Raw genomic sequence first — 17,768 nt, forward strand, 5'->3', positions numbered from 1 at the left:
TCGCTGTGACCCAAATCTGAATTGTACTACTTGGGAACACTTGAATCATGTCGTTTAAATCCAGTCTAAGCCAAAACTGAACTTTATTACGTTTTAAACAATGCTTTGATGTATATATTATGCTTTTTCCACTTTACTGACCTACAAATGTAGTCAGAATGTTGTATTGTGGTGCTAAACGATGCCAAATTTTAGATAATGAGTCTTTGCATTTGGAAGTGAGCCCTGAAAGAAGTTTGTGAGGGCTTTGAACGCTCGGTTTCAGTGGGCGTTCTAACACTGGCGGTTTGTGATGTCACACAGTGCCGGGCTTCCTTATATAGGCATGCGTTGTAGGCCAGATACACTCTCTGCCCTCCCCTGAGCTCTGCTTCTCTGTCTCCCAGTAAGTGCTTCTTTGGGTGTAAGGCAAAGTTACATTTGTTTACAATTCCTAACGAGTAAAACATCAGTCACAAGTGGTTGGTTTTGCTGATTCCCTTCCAGCAAAAGAAAAATATTTTCATCACTGGCATTTCACATTATACTGTTTTGTGAACATTGGCCAGTATGTAGCTGGACTAGCTGTGAAACGTGTAATTACCACATTACATGTTACCAAACGCTAAAATGCTAAAGCTACTTATCATTGAGAGACATCTTGAAGTAATCTTTTTTCTTGAGAAACTTTGGACAGTCCAATATTTACTTCTGGAGCCTACGAATATGCTGTGTACTAAAAGCAGACATTTAAAAAACATAAATCGTCGTTAATAAATATACCGTTTATCAACTCCTATAAAGTTGGGTTTGGCAGCTATCTGCAAAATATTCCTGAACAGAGTGGGACCAACTACAGCAGAGTGGGTGTGCCTGGAGGTGGGCCTTGGGTGGAATATATTAAACCAGATTATTTTCAGTGGAAGCATGAAATCCGAAGAAATACAGCTGGAATAGGTGCAGATTTTGGAAGATCTAGAATGCTTTCTGCGCTGGTTATCATGTGTAGCGGCTCTGTAGCAGTTCACAACTCAACACAAAGAGCTAAAAAATGGAAAGTTATGGCTCTGGATTAGTCAGCGTACTGCTCAGTAATACCAGTCCTCAAGCTGCGGTTTGATAGGTGATCTTTGACAGTTATAACTTTTTTTCACAGATGGCTTGCTGCTCCAAATGCCACAACAGGGCAACTGCCACTTTCATTACCCTCTGTCGCTGAAACGACACCCCTAGTATTGTATTTTCCTTTTTCCTCCAGGAGTTGTTACTGAAAGGTGCCCCTGTTCATTTCAAAAGTGCCCCATTTTAGCTCTCACAAAACGCAGTCGCTCATTCAATAAATCTGTCCAATTAAGCTTTTATTGCCCGGGCCAGAACACAACACAGATTTTGTTACTCTAGGAACAAAATGTTATTCACAAAAGAATTGTTATCCACAAAAATGTTTGGATTAGTGATAAATTAACCAACTACATCAGATTCCACTGTTTGATTTTTTTTTTTTCTGCAGGGGAGGTTGTTTTGATGTTTTCTTTTCACTCAGTTTGTTGTGTCTAAATTGGACAATTATGTCTTCAAACCAAGGTTTTCTTGATTATGTCTGACTTTCTGTCTTGTACTGAAAAAGGCCTCAGGTAATAACGTTATACCAATCAACCAATGTGGACTAGTTTACTACTAAAAAGTTTATTTATTCAGACTTTTTATCCACAATTATAGAATATTGTTGGTAACCTTTATGATAGTTACTTTGTGGTTTGTGTTATTTTGCTGGTCAGCTGCTGCAATATATACATATATAAGTGCTCAGAGACTTGTTATCTATTTATTATTTTATAGCCTGGGAAGACCAATTGCTGATGAAGCAATTGTGTTTCTGAGACAGGTAAAATTCTAGCCATACAGATTACAGAGGGAATCAGAGAAGGATTAACTCAAGTAGTGTTACAATAGGAGCAAATTGGTATGTACTTTTTGAGTTCATTAGAAGGTTGTCAATTCTAAAAAGGGGACAGTTTTATAAAGTTTTTATAAATCCACTTACTGAAAGGTAGGATTTTCATTTAAGAAAATGGCTGGAAACTACCACAAAAGTGTGTTTTCTACAGTCATCTCTGGCTGCAAACGATGTCTCAAGGTACAGGGATAGACATCTGGTTGGAGGGGTCTTACTCCCCTCGTAAAGAGTGGCATTTCTCCTATTGGGCTGGATGTTTTGATGCTCAAGAACAAACTTAGCAAACTTTGTTCCACATCCTTTGCTGCAAACCCAGACTGGTCGCATACAACTGACGATACTGTTTTTGTGAACAAACATCTCGCTTTTGTTCGTGGTAGCCATGTTATTGATGTCTTTTGTACATCTCTGTTAAGGAAACGTGATGGACGGGGGGAGAGGGAAAAATACGATAACGAAACCATGCAATAAACAAGTGCAATAAATATGAATCACTGTAAATGTGACTTGGTCAACGTGTACTATATGTAGCTGTATGTATTGTATATAACCTCTGATTTGAATTATCCTGTTTTTGCACTTTATCTGCCCTTGTGTGCTATGTACTCCACTCTTGTGTGCTTTTGTACTTTGCTGCTGTAAACCTAAAATTTCCCCCCTTATGGGACTAATAAAGGCATATCTTATCTTATCTTATCAACAAAGTTGATAATTTTGCAGGCCTGGCTATTTTGATATGAGAGAGTTCCCTTGTGCATCTGTCTCAACACATGGGCGCGTTGGTTCTATAGTGGAATGAACAGAGTGAGTGAGCCCTCTGTCAGTCATTCAGTCTCTTTGTCTCAGTTAGCAGAGGCAGGGCCGCTGGCAAGTGCACACACACACACACAAACACACTGGTGCAAGTGAGGAATAAACCGGCGTTTGCACTTGCATGCATTTTGCCTGCACATTGTCTCGCAATTTGCCATGATAATGCGTGTCATTTATATATCAAAAGTGTGAAGACAGGTTTTTGCACTGTTTACGTTCTGTTCGTGCATAAGTTATGCACTTGGTACGCAATTTGTGCCAATTGGCATGAACTGACCACACTCCTGCATGACTTAGCCATCAGGACCGTTAACGTTACATGACAAAAACTTTCATCCACCTTTCAATGTGCCATTTTTGGTGCTCCTCCTTCTGCTTTGGAAAAACTGAAAAGCTCAGAGAAAAATACCAGGGATGCCTTTTCAAAACATATTTTACACTCTTATAAAAGTCTTCCATGGTTTTTCAAAAGGGAGTAATAAATTAAAACCAAAATATGAATAAATAAAGGCATGCTTTTTGTATTTAAAAGACCCTGCGCTCTGAACAAAGACGTGCTGAAACAGCGCTCAAATATTCTTTGAATAAATAATCCTTATCTCGTGTATCTCTTTCTCGTTTTGACCTTGTCAGGATTATATAAAAAATAACATGTGCATATTGAGTACACGTGGGAGAACACTTGAGTCCCGTGGGCTGTTGTAGAGGAAAAACAAAAGGAAGGACAAACTTTTTCTTTCACAGGGTGTTTTGTCACAAAGCATCTTTCAGTCTTCCTATTGAAGTAGTGCCCATGCTGAATGACATTCATGTTGGAAACTGTGGCGATTGATGGCTCCTTTGCTGGCTTGTCCTTCTCTGCTCCACCCTGGAGTCCAATATGGGAAAGGCTTTTTTATTGCACCTGGGGGATGCATTAAGGGCACAGTGAACTTTGACCTTGGGCCTGATCACCTTGGCAACACAGGACAGGAACAACCATTAAGAGAGCTGTGCTGCAATTCCTTTAAATCTAATAAATGCCTCAATGTATTTCATTCAAAAGAAAAAGTTTGTAGGGTCTTGTAAAGTCTGGAAGCACTTTAATGGAAGTGTCTGAGATATGTGTGTGCTCATGTTTTCACGAGAATGTTAAAGAATTAATACTCTTGTTTTATATCAACAATGTTACTAATTTCATTTCATTTTATGAAAGAACAACTTTTGAAAATTGGAATGAAAATTAAGACACACTATCTATAATGAAAACGCTGACTCTAGATTACCAATAGTAATGATGCTGATTGGCTGTTTGGTGTACAGGGAGGTGGATGGGGGTGCTTGTCCCCGGAAGACCGTATCGTGCAGTTTTTAAAGCCAACGGGATCTCCCCCCTTTAAAGTGAATCATTGAAAAAAGATCAAACATTTCTCTAATCAAGGTCCTGTTGCTATGGGCAAACATATTGATGCACTGCGATAAAGTGGTTTTAATGAAAAGACACGTATCAACCAAACCTCAGATGACAGCAATACGGCAGAGAAAATTTACTGACGTGACTTGTACCACCAGCAATACCACTGAAGAATGTGCTGCAACATCTCTACCAGCTACACTTTACTTGGAATCATTTATGATGACAATAGGAAATCTCAGTATTCTTTAAAACAGACAAACTGACATACACTCACATCTGCAAAACCTTTCAAACGCCACATATCAGTATCAAAGAAGTATCAGTATCTTGGGGAACTAATTCTCCCTTGCCGATTTTAAATGTCACAACGAGCTTAACTGGACTGAGGTGTTTTTCACAGTGGAAATAAACGGGCTTTATTGGTCTCAAACCAAAGTAAGTATGGCTCTTCCACCTGTGGATTTTGATATTTGATGGAAATGTAAAGGTTTTTGTTAGGTCTGCATATAATTTGCAGAAACTGAATTTGGGAAGGCCACAGTAAGGTTGGGTAGCATTTACGTGTTATCCAATATCGGTGCCTAATTAGTACTTTTAAAACGTAAACGGTGTAAAAAACAGTACTGAAAAGAAGGAAAACATGCAAATTTTGCAATTATCACATGAAAACCAGCAGCTAAATAAAACAAAAACAGCAATAGCAGTCCATGGACATGCTCAGGACGAATGTGCAGGAATTAAAGCTGAGCTGTGTTCTCACTGCCAAACGTTGTAGCCATTGTTCAGGCTTTGGATGGTAAGCTGGATGACCTTCATGCCCATGTCATTTAGCAGCGGGATATCAGGAAATATGGTGTCCTTTGTTTTACTGGAACTTGGCTGATTTCAAGAGAACTGCATGGCACTGTCACACCAGACCTCACATATCGCCGGGGGGAATTGGCATCTGTTATTATCGCACCATTTGCATCCATAAACACAACCAGGATGGGACTCAAAAAGGCTCCTACAGAGGGTCCAAATTGAGCAATCCATCTGTCTCATTTCACTTGATATTAAAAACTTCTGTTTAAGATGGTGCCATTTCTTCATTTCAACATTAAAGATCACCACATTGTAGATAGTAATTTGGCTTAAGGGTAGTGATAATGTTCATCTGCTGGTAGTTGTCATCCCACAGTCCGTACCATGTGGGTTGTCTGCGGGGAGATACTGGCGTGAATTAGTCTTGAAAAATTATAAATGAAGACGTTTTTTACTGTTTTATATCTATTTTAGATTTTTCAATTAATGTTGTATCATAGGGGGTCCACTTCCTTCTCTTTTAAATGTGCAAAATATTTTCTGATACATCAATCAATGCACAGCTGTTAATTCTACCTCATATAATTACATCTGATAAAACTGACTTATTTATGTGTGTGTTGTCGTTGTAGGTACCTGCGACTCAATTTGGATAATGCATACACGTTTTAATGACAGAGACAGTCCTGCTCCTCAGCTTAATTTGACATTTTCCACAGAGCTATTAATTGTAGTCAATTTTTGTGGCTTTTTCCATGCTGTATGCCAGTGATGTGAAGCATTGCAAAGACTCAAGAGCCCTTTCTTTGCTTACAGTGCCGGCTGTGAGGTTAGAAGCCACTTGGCCACAAAGCTGTAAATGTGAGGGGTTGATTGGGTCAAGCTGTGGTACGGTGCTGGCACTGTTATGATCCTCAAACAAAGGGCACAATAAGCATACTTTTCATGGGTCTTTTTTTTTTTGTGGTTGTTGGTTTTTTGTTCTCTCAATTGTATTTATATTTTATCTTGGAGTGACTTATTTTATCATGAATTGTGTCATTAAAGGGTTCCTGAAGCCCCAGTGCTCATTGGCTCCTCCGATGCAGCGAGGCCGATCAAGTGAGGCTTGTTCCTGTTTCAGTGGCATGTGTCCCCTCCATCAGCGTCGCCTATCCTCAGGTAATGTCTGCCTCATCAAACCTGTTCTACCTGTGTGCATGTTAGTTCTGTGAATAAAAGAGAGTAAATTGCACTTTGTGCACTACCAGGTAAGAAATATACATTTGCAACGTAATCCCAGTAAAACTATCAACACACTAAAGATATGATCTGGAGTAATTGCATCGTCAATTGCGACAATTGTATCAAGTCACAAAAGGATGTTTATACTGTAGTGGAAAAGTTTGGTATTTTTCAACGGCCCACATAATGCCTCAGGAACAAGGTGTGACTGCAGGCCTTTTTGGAGACAGCGCTGTGTCTAGTTGACATGATTTATGTTGTGTTTGCATGCGGAGCCCCAGTGATTGGCTTCATCACATGCAATCCGCTTTTAACATCAATGTATTGTCGTCGCCGTGGTTGTCACGTGAAGAGGCATACTAATCAGCTCCCCACTCCAAACTTTCCTGCTAGCTTGACGTTGATGTCCTACTCTGATTTCGGATCAACATTTGCAATAACATTGACTGTTGTAATTAAGCTGCAGAGCCCTTCCCTGTTTCACATGCGCATTTTAAAGTATAAAATGTACAGGGGTGTCATGAGGCATCCAGCTCACAAGATGTAACAAAGATTTTAACATTGATTTTAAGACAAGTAAAATGGAAAAATATGACTGGACAAACAGAATTTTTAATTTAACTGCGTCACAAGTTTGAGTAACCAAGTGGTTAGCGCACAGGCCACACAGCTGGGTGACCCGAGTTCGATTCCACCCTCAGCCATCTCTGTGAATTTACTGAATCAAGAATACTGAATCAAGAATATGCAGGGATCCACAGTGGTAAGATTATATCAGTGTGGTGTTTTATAAATTGACAGGTGAAAGGGCAAGATCAATGTGTGCTTTTGGCTGTTAGCTTTAATGTGATGACATTTTGGACACTGAAATTGTGAACCTTTGTAAAACGTTTGATTTGAACTGAATATTCTCTTCAAAGAAAATGGACGACACATCTATCCAAATGGAGAATGGTAGAACACAGGGCATTTGTTGCTTGTGTGCCACTCAGGATATTGGTTCATTCTTAACCAGTGACGTACGTGCTCTGCCCAGCTGAGACACAGTACTATTTTACAGTCTCCAGTAAAACTGTCAATGTTTCACATATCATAAGCCTATTAGTATAGGATTCACAGAACTAATGTATGTCAAACCTTGTCTGTGTTACGGATATTTAAGGCTGATAGTGCTTGAGGTCTTGTGTTTTGCTCTCAGAATAAGAGATGGATAAGTAGGAAAAAGTTTGTTTGTACTTTGTTCATACTGCTGTTTTACTAGGTAATGCTAAACATGTTTTCTTGTGTGCTGAAGAGCACACTTCATAAGAAACTGCGGTAACTGTTAAGCAGCGCATCCGAGGGTGGACAACCACTGTGGAGTCCAAAGTTTATCGACCCTGTAATAATCATGGGTCTAATTATGGAAAGTGTTTCTATAAATCCTATTTTGAGTGATTGTCCTCCAATCTCAACATTTCAGTGGCCTGATTTCGACCACAATGACAAGCTGCTGTGAGAGGCGTGTATTGGTGACCTAGCAGGAGGTTTCTGGGAAGGCGTGCAAGCCTCGCCCCGGGAGCCGTATTCAGCAGCGATATGCTGAACTCCAGGCCGCACACTGATGTGGCCAGGCTCTGGTTTCAGAGGTTTTACATTATTTGGGCTTTTCAAAAACAAACTTACTGGAATGGGATCGTGAGAAAACGTACAGTTCGGGATCTTGCATTTACACAAGCTCATTGGCAAAAAAAAAAAAGAGTCATTTTGTATTTATTTTTCACAAGAAAAAATTTTCTTAGAATTGTGGTGAATGAAGCGAGAGAGGAGGGACATGTACAAGAGACTACAATAAAAACAGGGCTTTTTGAAAGCATTCACAATGCAGGCCTTGTGCTCTGATTTGGTCTGTCCTCATCGAGCTGAGTAGAGGAATGGAAAAGATTATCCGCAGGAATGTCTGGGGTGCCCTCAAACAGAGCGGGCCGCGTGACTGGCCAATAGGAAAGAGGCCTGCAGAGCGGCAGGCTAATTTTTTCCTGATGAACTCAGCCGCCTGCTCCACAATGCAGTCTGATTGCCAGGGCTGAATTCACATATGGTCCCTGTTTGGAGGGTCCAACTGACAGAACCAATTCTGCCTGGAGAGAAAAGGGGGTGGGATGTTGAGTGTACACGATTATTACTGGCTCCCCTTTTTTCTGTGATTACCCTTGGATGTGACTAGGTGGCGGGAAATACACCAACATAAGCAGACTATCCCATTGTTTCTTACTTTAGATGTTTTCCAATTCTTTTGATAATGTTTCATTTAAATTAACTTCAGTGTAATTGTGTTTGTGATTCACAATTAATTTGGATCTCATTCACTTTTCATCTCCCTTCCGTCTAAATCCAGGCCAGACTAAACGAGAAGCGACGCAGCCACAGTGTCTGTGTTCGTACTCATTGTGTTCCTGTGGGGTGCTCTTAAGCATCAGTGCAAAGACCATGTGGTGGGCCTCTAGAAGGAGGCAGCATGTGTTTGGAGACCTTGTGGTCAAACAGCGGGGTTTGAGATCGGAGGGGGGGGGGTGCGGCGGGTGTAAAGAGAGACTCAGGGGAAGAATTGTATGAAGTTAAAGTGGCTCGCAACTCCTCATATTTCCCATCGTGGGGTCCTACAGAGGTGAAGGAGGTCACAGAGAGGGGCCTTGTTAGCCTCAGCGTGCTCTTTGCACCCTGCACTCTAATTGGCTGGCCTGAGTCAATGCTCTCTGGACGCTTCCTGCTAGGTCAGAAGCCAGAGGGGCTGGAGAATGCCTTGCTGCAGATTATGGGCTCAGGCCCCCCAAACATCTTAATACACAAACTGTTTTAATTAGGGTTGTCATAGTTAACACATTAATAATGAGATAACAGAAATTGCTTTTAATGCTGCTATTGTCTTGAATGCTCGATTAACGTACTCACATCCTCTTTGACCCTCGACCCACACCTTAGTTTGAGGAAACGCAGCAGTATGGCAGTTGATGTGGAACCACAAACGGGAATAAATATGAGCAGAAAAAGACGAAGACAAGGGTGTATCACAGGAGTACGTCAAGTCTGAAAAGTTATCAAAAAGAGTTATCAAAATTGTTTTTTATTGTCATTTATACAGTAGTAACTTGGCATACAGGATCAGTGTCCCAACTGATAAAATTATCTTTCAAATGTGCACTTATTATAGAAAAAAAACTTACTTCTATATGTGATTAATAACAAGTTTGAGATTAAATTGATTGACAGCCCTAGTTTTAATACAAATGCCCCTTTGAATCAAAACAGAGGACAGATTTGGCATCACTGGCATCACCAGACTGTACTGATTTAATTATCTGCTTAGATATGATAGAACTTCTATACACATCATTTATACACAGTGCCTTCCAGAAGTATTGGAACATTTAGGTCAATTTCTTATTTTTTCCTGGAGGGCACTGTAACTCATAGGTTACTGTGAAATGTGTTTCTCGTCACATGCACCCTTGTTCTATTTGCACTGAATTACAAGGGCAGAAAGACATGGTATCAATCTATGGTACTGTATCATTAATCGCAATTTGTGATGTTGCTATAATAAATTACCTTTGCTTTGTTTTTGCATGTAAAAGGTATTATTTATAAAATGTATTTTCTGACATATTTGTGGGCGCCTGGCACGGATTAATAAGATTTGCATTATTTCTTATGGGAAAAAGTAATTAAGTTTTTGTATGTTTCAGTTTTCATTGGACCGTTTAGAACAGATTAATTGCTATAACATTGACCCACTCGACTCCCGAGGTTCCCCCTGCCCATGAGTAATAAATGATTCAGTCATATAATCAAGAAATATAATGCTAATTTATTAGCATTGGATTGTATTCATCTAACCACACTCATATATATTTTCAGTTGTGCTCCTTCCACTGTGCCAATGAGCAGTGACCATATCTCCATCTCTGTTGATCTTGCCTGCCAATGACATATCCCCCTTGTGACATGGCCTCTAGTGACCGGCTGACACTGCAGTAACAGCTTGGTTGTATCGGAGGTGAAGGTCTCCCTGCTTGCACAGAGTGATGGCAGTCATCCATGGTGGGTCACTAGAAATCAGAGCGACTAAGCCTTTGATAACTCCCTGAGCCTATAATCCCCCTGCAGCACCATCAGAGTGAAACGCTATCTCATTGTTGCACCTCAAATCCAGAGCAGGGCGAGGGCAGTTGACTGCTGTGGACACAAGGGGCAGACAGGATATGGTCCGAACTCGGCTAATCATCAAGTTCAAATTAAGTTATACTGACGGATTTTAACTTTTTCTTTTTTTTTTACACAGCCCGAACTCTTAGTTTGTTATACAATACATGAGCATATTAATGGAAATGTAGATTTTAGCACGGATGTCTGGATGACATGCTCTAAATTAGTCAGATCATTGGCCAACCATTGTGTGCTTCCAAAATGCTAGATGGTTGTTATGCTCCTTTCAGGTAACTGTATGGCTTTTCTGTTTGACCTATTATGTCACACTAAAAAAGGCATTTTGCTTGATAACAACATATGCTGACATGAAGGAATTAACAGCTCAGCACATGTCATAAGTGCCTCGATATTGGTACACATTAGATCCGCTATGGTTTAATTTTGGTAGCACTGCTTTGGTCCTTGTGGTTGTGGTGATTTTTTTCCATCGCACACAACAGCAATGAATGATCATTTAGTTCGCCATCAACACAACTTCTGCTACGAGCTTCACTTTCTATACTATACTATCAACGTCCTCTCGGAATTGCTAGATCTGGGTCAGAAGCAAAGACCTGTGGAAGAGAGTGGTTTAAAAATAATTTTCTGATGGCAAATGGAAAGAGAAATTTTGAATGCACAAATTTCAATTGGTAAGCTTGAGGATTAATGGAAGGAGTTTTGAGTCCAGCGGACAAGACTTGATACTTCTTCAGATGAGGGATAACATGTTGGAAGTAGTGTTTGTTTCTGTTTCTGGGTTATATGTTGTTGTGGAGACCGGCATGTGCTAAGTGATTGATTGATGGTAGTGTATATAAATGCAGCAAGAAACTGGTTTTCCAATTGCATAATCTAGGCACGGCATCTTAATCCGAACTGTAAAAAGTCAAACACCATCTATTTAATGTATTGACTTGTGTTGCAAATAGCACGTTTTGGTTTTGAATCATAGGCATAAGCTCTTGGTGCTAGTCTCACTTGGCTTAAATTTGAACCCAATTGCTATGTTTGTATTCATAAGGCGAAGTGTTGAGGGGCAGTGGCTTCCTCTAACCACAGCTAAACACTTGAGGATGCTGGTCTAAAAAAAGAGCGTATGACTGTAACTTTACTAAAAGAATTGTTGGCTCATGAGTGTGTTGAGGAAACAAATAGTGGGAAAGGCAGTACATTGCAATTTGCCAAAAAAAAAATCATCACATATGGGTGTACAGTATGAACAACTAAGAAGACATGTGCAGTATTCTCTTTTTCCTCTAGATAACGGAGAAAATGGAAAAGTTGGACATCTGGAATCAGCTAACAGCAGCAGAGACAATTATTTGGCTGGACACAGTTTTATTTTCTTTCTGAGCCATGCATGTCCTTTGCTTGATTTGGTGAGTGATATTTAGCAAAAACATGCTGGGACGTTATTTTTGGCCTTGGTCAAAATATTTGGTTCCAAGCTTGTCATTCTTCTTGTCAGTTTCAGCCATGATAAGAAAAATGCAGCATAGTGTGGAATTTGTACTCAACATCCTAAAAATAAGCACCATGTGATTGACTAGCTATATGGGGGGTAATCCACCTTCTCCTCCACATCAGCTGAGATAGGCTCAAGTCCCTGTCATGTCTCTATATAAGTAATATACTGTAGCAAATGGATGGATGGTTTGATTTCTTTCTCGAGTTGACAGCTGGTTGCAGTTCATCCATTTGAACCTGAAACGTGAGAGCAGCTATAGATAATATGAACCTAGGCATCTTCCGGTCTCAAAGGAGGAGAAACCAGGGACAGTCAAAGATGTTGGAACGACATCAAAGATGGGGGGATGGTCTGTCCGTATTTTGACACTAAAGTGATTCGACATGCTTGGCATTATAACTGGCTTGGCAGCGGGGGGAGGGTGATGCAGCATAACCAAGTAGATGATCAGAATGTACCAGAAGACGATCTCAAAGATGGAAGGTCAGACATGTTGCACCTGCCATGCTAGCTTCCCAAGGGTGCACCTCTGTGCTCCCTCAAAAGGGCAGAAGGAAAATTTGGGGATTCAAGGTTGAATAAGATCATCTTAAAATGTGTGTGTGTGATATTGTTGTAAAGAGGCAGGGTGGCACAGCACCGACCTCCCAGTTTCACATGTCTGCTGCACAGCAACAGGCCCACCCGAGTGTGATAATGTTGTTGTGTGCCGTACAAGTGAGGGAGAAGTGTTTGCATCCCCCACTTGGTTTCTCCGCGGAGAGCAGCTTGTGGAGGTGTACAGTGGAGTGGTGGTAATGCAGCAGCTAATGGAAATATCGTGTTGTAACTCTGTGGAGGACACTCTAGCTGTGGTGGGGACTCGAGTTGTAACCTCATTTTCCCACTCATACATAAAGAAATTCCCACCAATTAATAAAATAGGGGTTGTTTTGCATACGGCAGTGTGACCAAATGGCTAACATACGAGCTACCAAGATCTAATGAGAAAACTAAATATCACTAAATCTTCATTCATTCATTCATTTTCTACCGCTTATCCTCATGAGGGTTGCGGTGGGTGCTGGAGCCTATCCCAGCTGTCTTTGGGCAAGAGGCGGGGTACACCCTGGACTGGTCGCCAGACCAATCACATGGCACATATAGACAAACAACCATTCACAGTCACATTCATACCTACGGTCGACAATTAAGCATGTTTTTTGGAATGTGGGAGGAAATCGGAGTCCCCGGAGAAAACCCACGCATGCACGGGGAGAACATGCAAACTCCACACAGAGATGGCCGAGGGTGGAATTGAACTTGGGTCTCCTAGCTGTGAGACCTGCGCGCTAGCCACTCTCCACCTCTTTCTGCCACCACTAAATATGATTTTTTAATATTCTTTGACACTTTATACCTACCTTGCTTGCAATGCTCAATTCCTACATCATCTCCAACTTGCAACTACGTCTCTCTCTCTGTTTGTCCTCAAAACATCTTCTCAATCTCTATCACACTGAGGGGGGTTTAGGGACTCTCCAAACACCGAACATCAACACAACAAAAGCTGGTCGTAGGAGAACATTAGAGACATATAGACAAACAAATTATACTATGGCATGTAGTACATTTTAGCTTGGTTCCGTTGGAGCTGTATATACTATATGTAACTGTGTCCTGTAATTTATCAAACCGTGAAAATTGGCATATTCTAAGACAGTTGCAAATGGTGATTAATCATGATTAATTTACATACCATGATTAATCTGATTAAAAACTTTTCAAAAATAATTTCACTACTTTAATTCATAACTCCACTACTGCTCATGTTTTTCATGCAATGTGGGTCTGTGTGACCGCTTGAACAATTTGAAATATTGTCATAAAATGGTATGATGCATTAACTCAGTAATACTGCATGCAGTGCATGAACACTTGAGGCATTTCTATGGGAATTGTTGCAGGGATTTGAGCCTTTGAGTCAAAGCTCAGTAAATGGGACTGTGATGTTGTAAAGCCTGTGTGAAAAGCTGCACAGACGCCACAGGGGCATCGTGTCCATAACTCCATTACAGTCATTGACATTGAGCTAATTGACTCATGTTGTTGTACTGACCAGTGGCATGACTTTGAAATGAGGTTATGGATAGGATGAGTGTGATATGAAGAGCAGGGGGCTGAATAAAGTGAGAAATGAATGAAGAAGGCGATGAAGCAATGAATGTGCACATCTCTGCTTGGTATTTGTCTAAACTTTGGGATGTGTGGTTAAGTTCCTTGGGTATACAGTATATCGTACTGCTAACATGTTCTGGTTGACAGACCTTTAAGGCACCCAAAGAGCATTGTGTGAGTGACATGCTCACTTCTGCCTTGAGGCTTGAAGATGGACCCTCTACCCGCAGGGGTTTAATGATTAATGTGACTCTGTACTGAATATTATGAGACCATTCAGAGGATATCGACTGTAGTTCCTATCTAGGAGCTTAAGGCTGTGATGACTGATTGAAACCCTTCCTGTAATGGTTTGTTATTTAGAAACTCTGCTGTTATTTGTTTTTGTCTTTCCTATCTGTTAAAGTTATTCAGGTGTGATTTTTTTATGGCATCTATTTCAAAGGCAGTAGTTGCCTGTAACCCAAGCTTATAACAAGCACATATTTGTGTTTATTTAACAACGTCCCTGCCATCTGCTGCATGTATTGTGATACACAAGCAGGGCACGCGTGTATGAGCCTGATGATTACACAACAGCCGGGCTACTGTTGTGATGGCTGCCTCAGTCCAGACCGCCAATTCCATCATTCAAACTTAACTCATTGGCAGAGCACATGAACCAATACCAGCAGACAGTATTGAATGCACATGCTTAACAGGAAGGGAAACACAGACAAGCTCCATTCACTCTTGTAGATGGATCTCTGTGCTCTTCTTCCCCATATGTGTGCCTGCCAGAGGTCACACGGGTTGACACAGCAGTTAATGGAACTGTTAATAGAAAAACAAACAAGTCTATTATTACAGATTTTGTGTTAAGTTAGGTCAGATTCATCTTTTGTCATTCGCTACCTGCCCACACAATGTTTATTAGTGAACACGATTATATACTGTACATACTGCATGTACACCAAATAAAACCCCATGCATTACAGCACTGTTGGTTACATAATGATCATTTTTTTCTCTGCCTTTAAAACTATTTATCGGGCCTTCGAGTTCTCACTATCTGAAAAAGTTTGACTTTGTCCGTCTTAAACAGCTTGTAAAATGTCAGTTAATCTTTTATATATATCCTCTTGTGTTACTAGATTGTGTCAGCAGAATTCACATACAGGTTTACTCAACTGCAAATCCATCTGCATTGCTGTTGTGCAGAAAAATATTGAATTGTTGTTGCAATGACTAGGTAAAACTATAGTAAGCATTAACACAGCAATATGTGAGAGTTATTTTCACATTCTAGTCATTAAAACACATCAAACATACTGTAAGAATGCTACTCGACAAATGTGAGAAACCAAGCCCTGACATCGATGAAAGTATATCAACTCAGCATAAGAGAATGAGGGAATAATAACCAGAGGAATCCCTTCTCTAATTGGGATATTTGTTGAAAATGTCCTTGAAAGATGCATTAAATTACAGAAGTGGCTACAGGCTGTGTGTAACATCTCTCGTTTTATCTCTAATCGGGGCAGTAGTAGACACTGATCCTTTTTCTTTTAGAATTTTTAGCTGGATTGATGCAAGCTATTATTTTATTTTGTTTGTCATTCGTCCAAGTGGTTAGCGCGCAGGCCTCACAGCTAGGAGACTTGAGTTCAATTCCACCCTCGGCCATCTCCGTGTGGAGTTTGCATGTTCTCCCCGTGCATGCATGGGTTTTCTCCGGGTACTCCGGTTTCCTCCCACATTCCAAAAACATGCTAGGTTAATTGGCGACTCCAAATTGTCCATAGGTATGAATGTGAGTGTGAATGGTCGTTTGTCTATATGTGCCCTGTGATTGGCTGGCGACCAGTCCAGGGCGTACCCCGCCTCTCGCCCGAAGACAGCTGAGATAGGCTCCAGCACCCCCGCAACCTTTGTGAGGATAAGCGGTAGAAAATGAATGAATGAATAATTCCAGATACAGGCATGATTTAATATGTATTTTTGTAGAATTCTATTCAGCACAAATGTGTTCACTGTGAGTCCCGATGTGATGCCTTGAGTGATGAGGAATCAAACTACCATTGACACATGACAAGGACTACCTTTTCACTTTTGCTCTGACATGGGAGCATAGTATAATGTTTTACTAACTGCTAGTTTCATTTCTGTGAAGGCTGCTTAATGTGACAGACTGTTTCCTTCCCTCGTTACACTTTGAATTGCCGAGCAATTTCTTAGTCAAACCCAAGCAGTGCTAATGATGCTTCAAAGTAAAACCTATCACACCAGACACTTGACACTCACTCTTTTGCTTTCACTCACTCTCTGTTGTCTTGAGTTAAAAATATGTTTGTGTTTAACAGGTGGAATTTTTCCCAACTTGTGTTTTTGGATACACGTTACAAGAATTTTAGTGGACGTACTTTCTGGCTAACTAAGCCAATGAGTATGGTCATTGTGACGTCTTCTTCAGCCTGTCTTGTTTACACAGTGTGTGCCTGCCATTGCCCAAAAGAGACATTGACCTTTCACACACAGGGCAGCGCACCCTTTTTTACCTCGCATCAGTGTGCAGCTGACGACTCAATTGGAGCCAATCATGTGGGAAATTTTGTTGACGTTAGCAGAGGAAAACACTCATGTCTGTTTGAGTGGCAATGATGAGAGAAAACTGGATGTTTTCCTCTGATGTTCACGTCCATATAGTTTCATCGCCCCTGGCGGAGAGCTTATTTATTGAGGCGTCCATGTGTGGGAGACACAGGCAGCCTTGTGCAGCCACCGTCTCATGAATCAACTGCTCCAGTGATCTTGTGACCTGCTGCTCCCCCCCCCAGTCAACGGGCGAGTTCAAAGGTTAGCCCTGTAAGTTGTCCCAAATACAGTTCAACAGCAGAGAGGAAAGGTGTAAATTGGTCCTCATGTGAAAATATGGCCACCCATCGCTGGCCCTATTTGATGTAGAACAGTACTGATATAACCTACTGTGTATATCCAGTTTTGGTTTACTCTGAGAGAGTTGTATTCAGACCTGCCAACTTGTACACATTTGTGCATGGCATTTGCTGCTTTCCAGGTATGCATTTTTTGTTCATTTATTTCGTTATTTCCTATCTAAATGGCTGTTTTAACGCATCAATTAGTTCTAGCTGCACAGAGCCAGCCCCACCCAAAAATAGCACTCTAAAAGATTTTAATGGGACCCCCTCCATTAGCAAATTACATAGCTCAAAAAAGCAAGTGAATGGCATATCTGGAAAAAAAAATTGTATTCTCTCACAGGCAATTCATATGGTTTAACATTTGCAGCATTTCTCGAAATGCTGACTTTTCAACTATTTTTTCTTTTTAATTTTTTTTTGCAACAACTTTATGCATTTTGATGTGTATTTTTTTCCCAGCTAGGAAAACTGTCTTACGTGGATATGTTTGATGTGTACTAGTTTGTTTTGTTGCGTTTTATGTTACTAGGACTTTCAAATAAATTTGGCATACTGTCTTGTTTGTGTTGATGGGCTCACCTTGCTCATTCGTCATATTCCAACATGGCTGCTGTAGCTTTTGGCTTTGCAAGGGTCTTTTTCCCTCCTAACTTCATCAGACTGACTCAACATCATATTTAAATAGCCACATAGAGTATACACAATTACTCTATATTTATATGCTTCATTTATGTCATGTATTAATTTTACTCAAAAGCTAAATAAAATAACTACACTAATAGGGCAGGGCAAGACATTTCAGTGCCACTCTAATTAAGA

General features: G+C 40.6%; 2 protein-coding genes across 6 annotated transcripts in view; both read left to right on the forward strand.

Annotated features, from left to right (window-relative positions):
• The window catches only part of LOC131114761 (bromodomain-containing protein 3-like), a 196,983-nt gene that overhangs the window by 103,840 nt on the left and 75,375 nt on the right, over positions 1-17,768 (forward strand). The gene's annotated exons all lie outside the window — the stretch shown is intronic.
• rxraa (retinoid X receptor, alpha a) overlaps positions 1-17,768 on the forward strand; it is an 85,512-nt gene that overhangs the window by 19,015 nt on the left and 48,729 nt on the right. For all 5 annotated transcript variants that reach the window (XM_078794174.1, XM_078794176.1, XM_078794175.1 and 2 more), the window contains exon 2: positions 5,997-6,110. In XM_078794174.1, coding sequence (XP_078650300.1) covers positions 5,997-6,110 — 114 coding nt within the window. The remainder of the gene's footprint in view (positions 1-5,996; positions 6,111-17,768) is intronic.

The sequence above is a fragment of the Doryrhamphus excisus genome, linkage group LG10 (assembly GCF_037039965.1).
Source record: "Doryrhamphus excisus strain RoL-2023G ecotype Guam linkage group LG10, RoL_Dexc_Guam_v1.1, whole genome shotgun sequence".
Lineage (NCBI taxonomy): Eukaryota > Metazoa > Chordata > Actinopteri > Syngnathiformes > Syngnathidae > Doryrhamphus > Doryrhamphus excisus.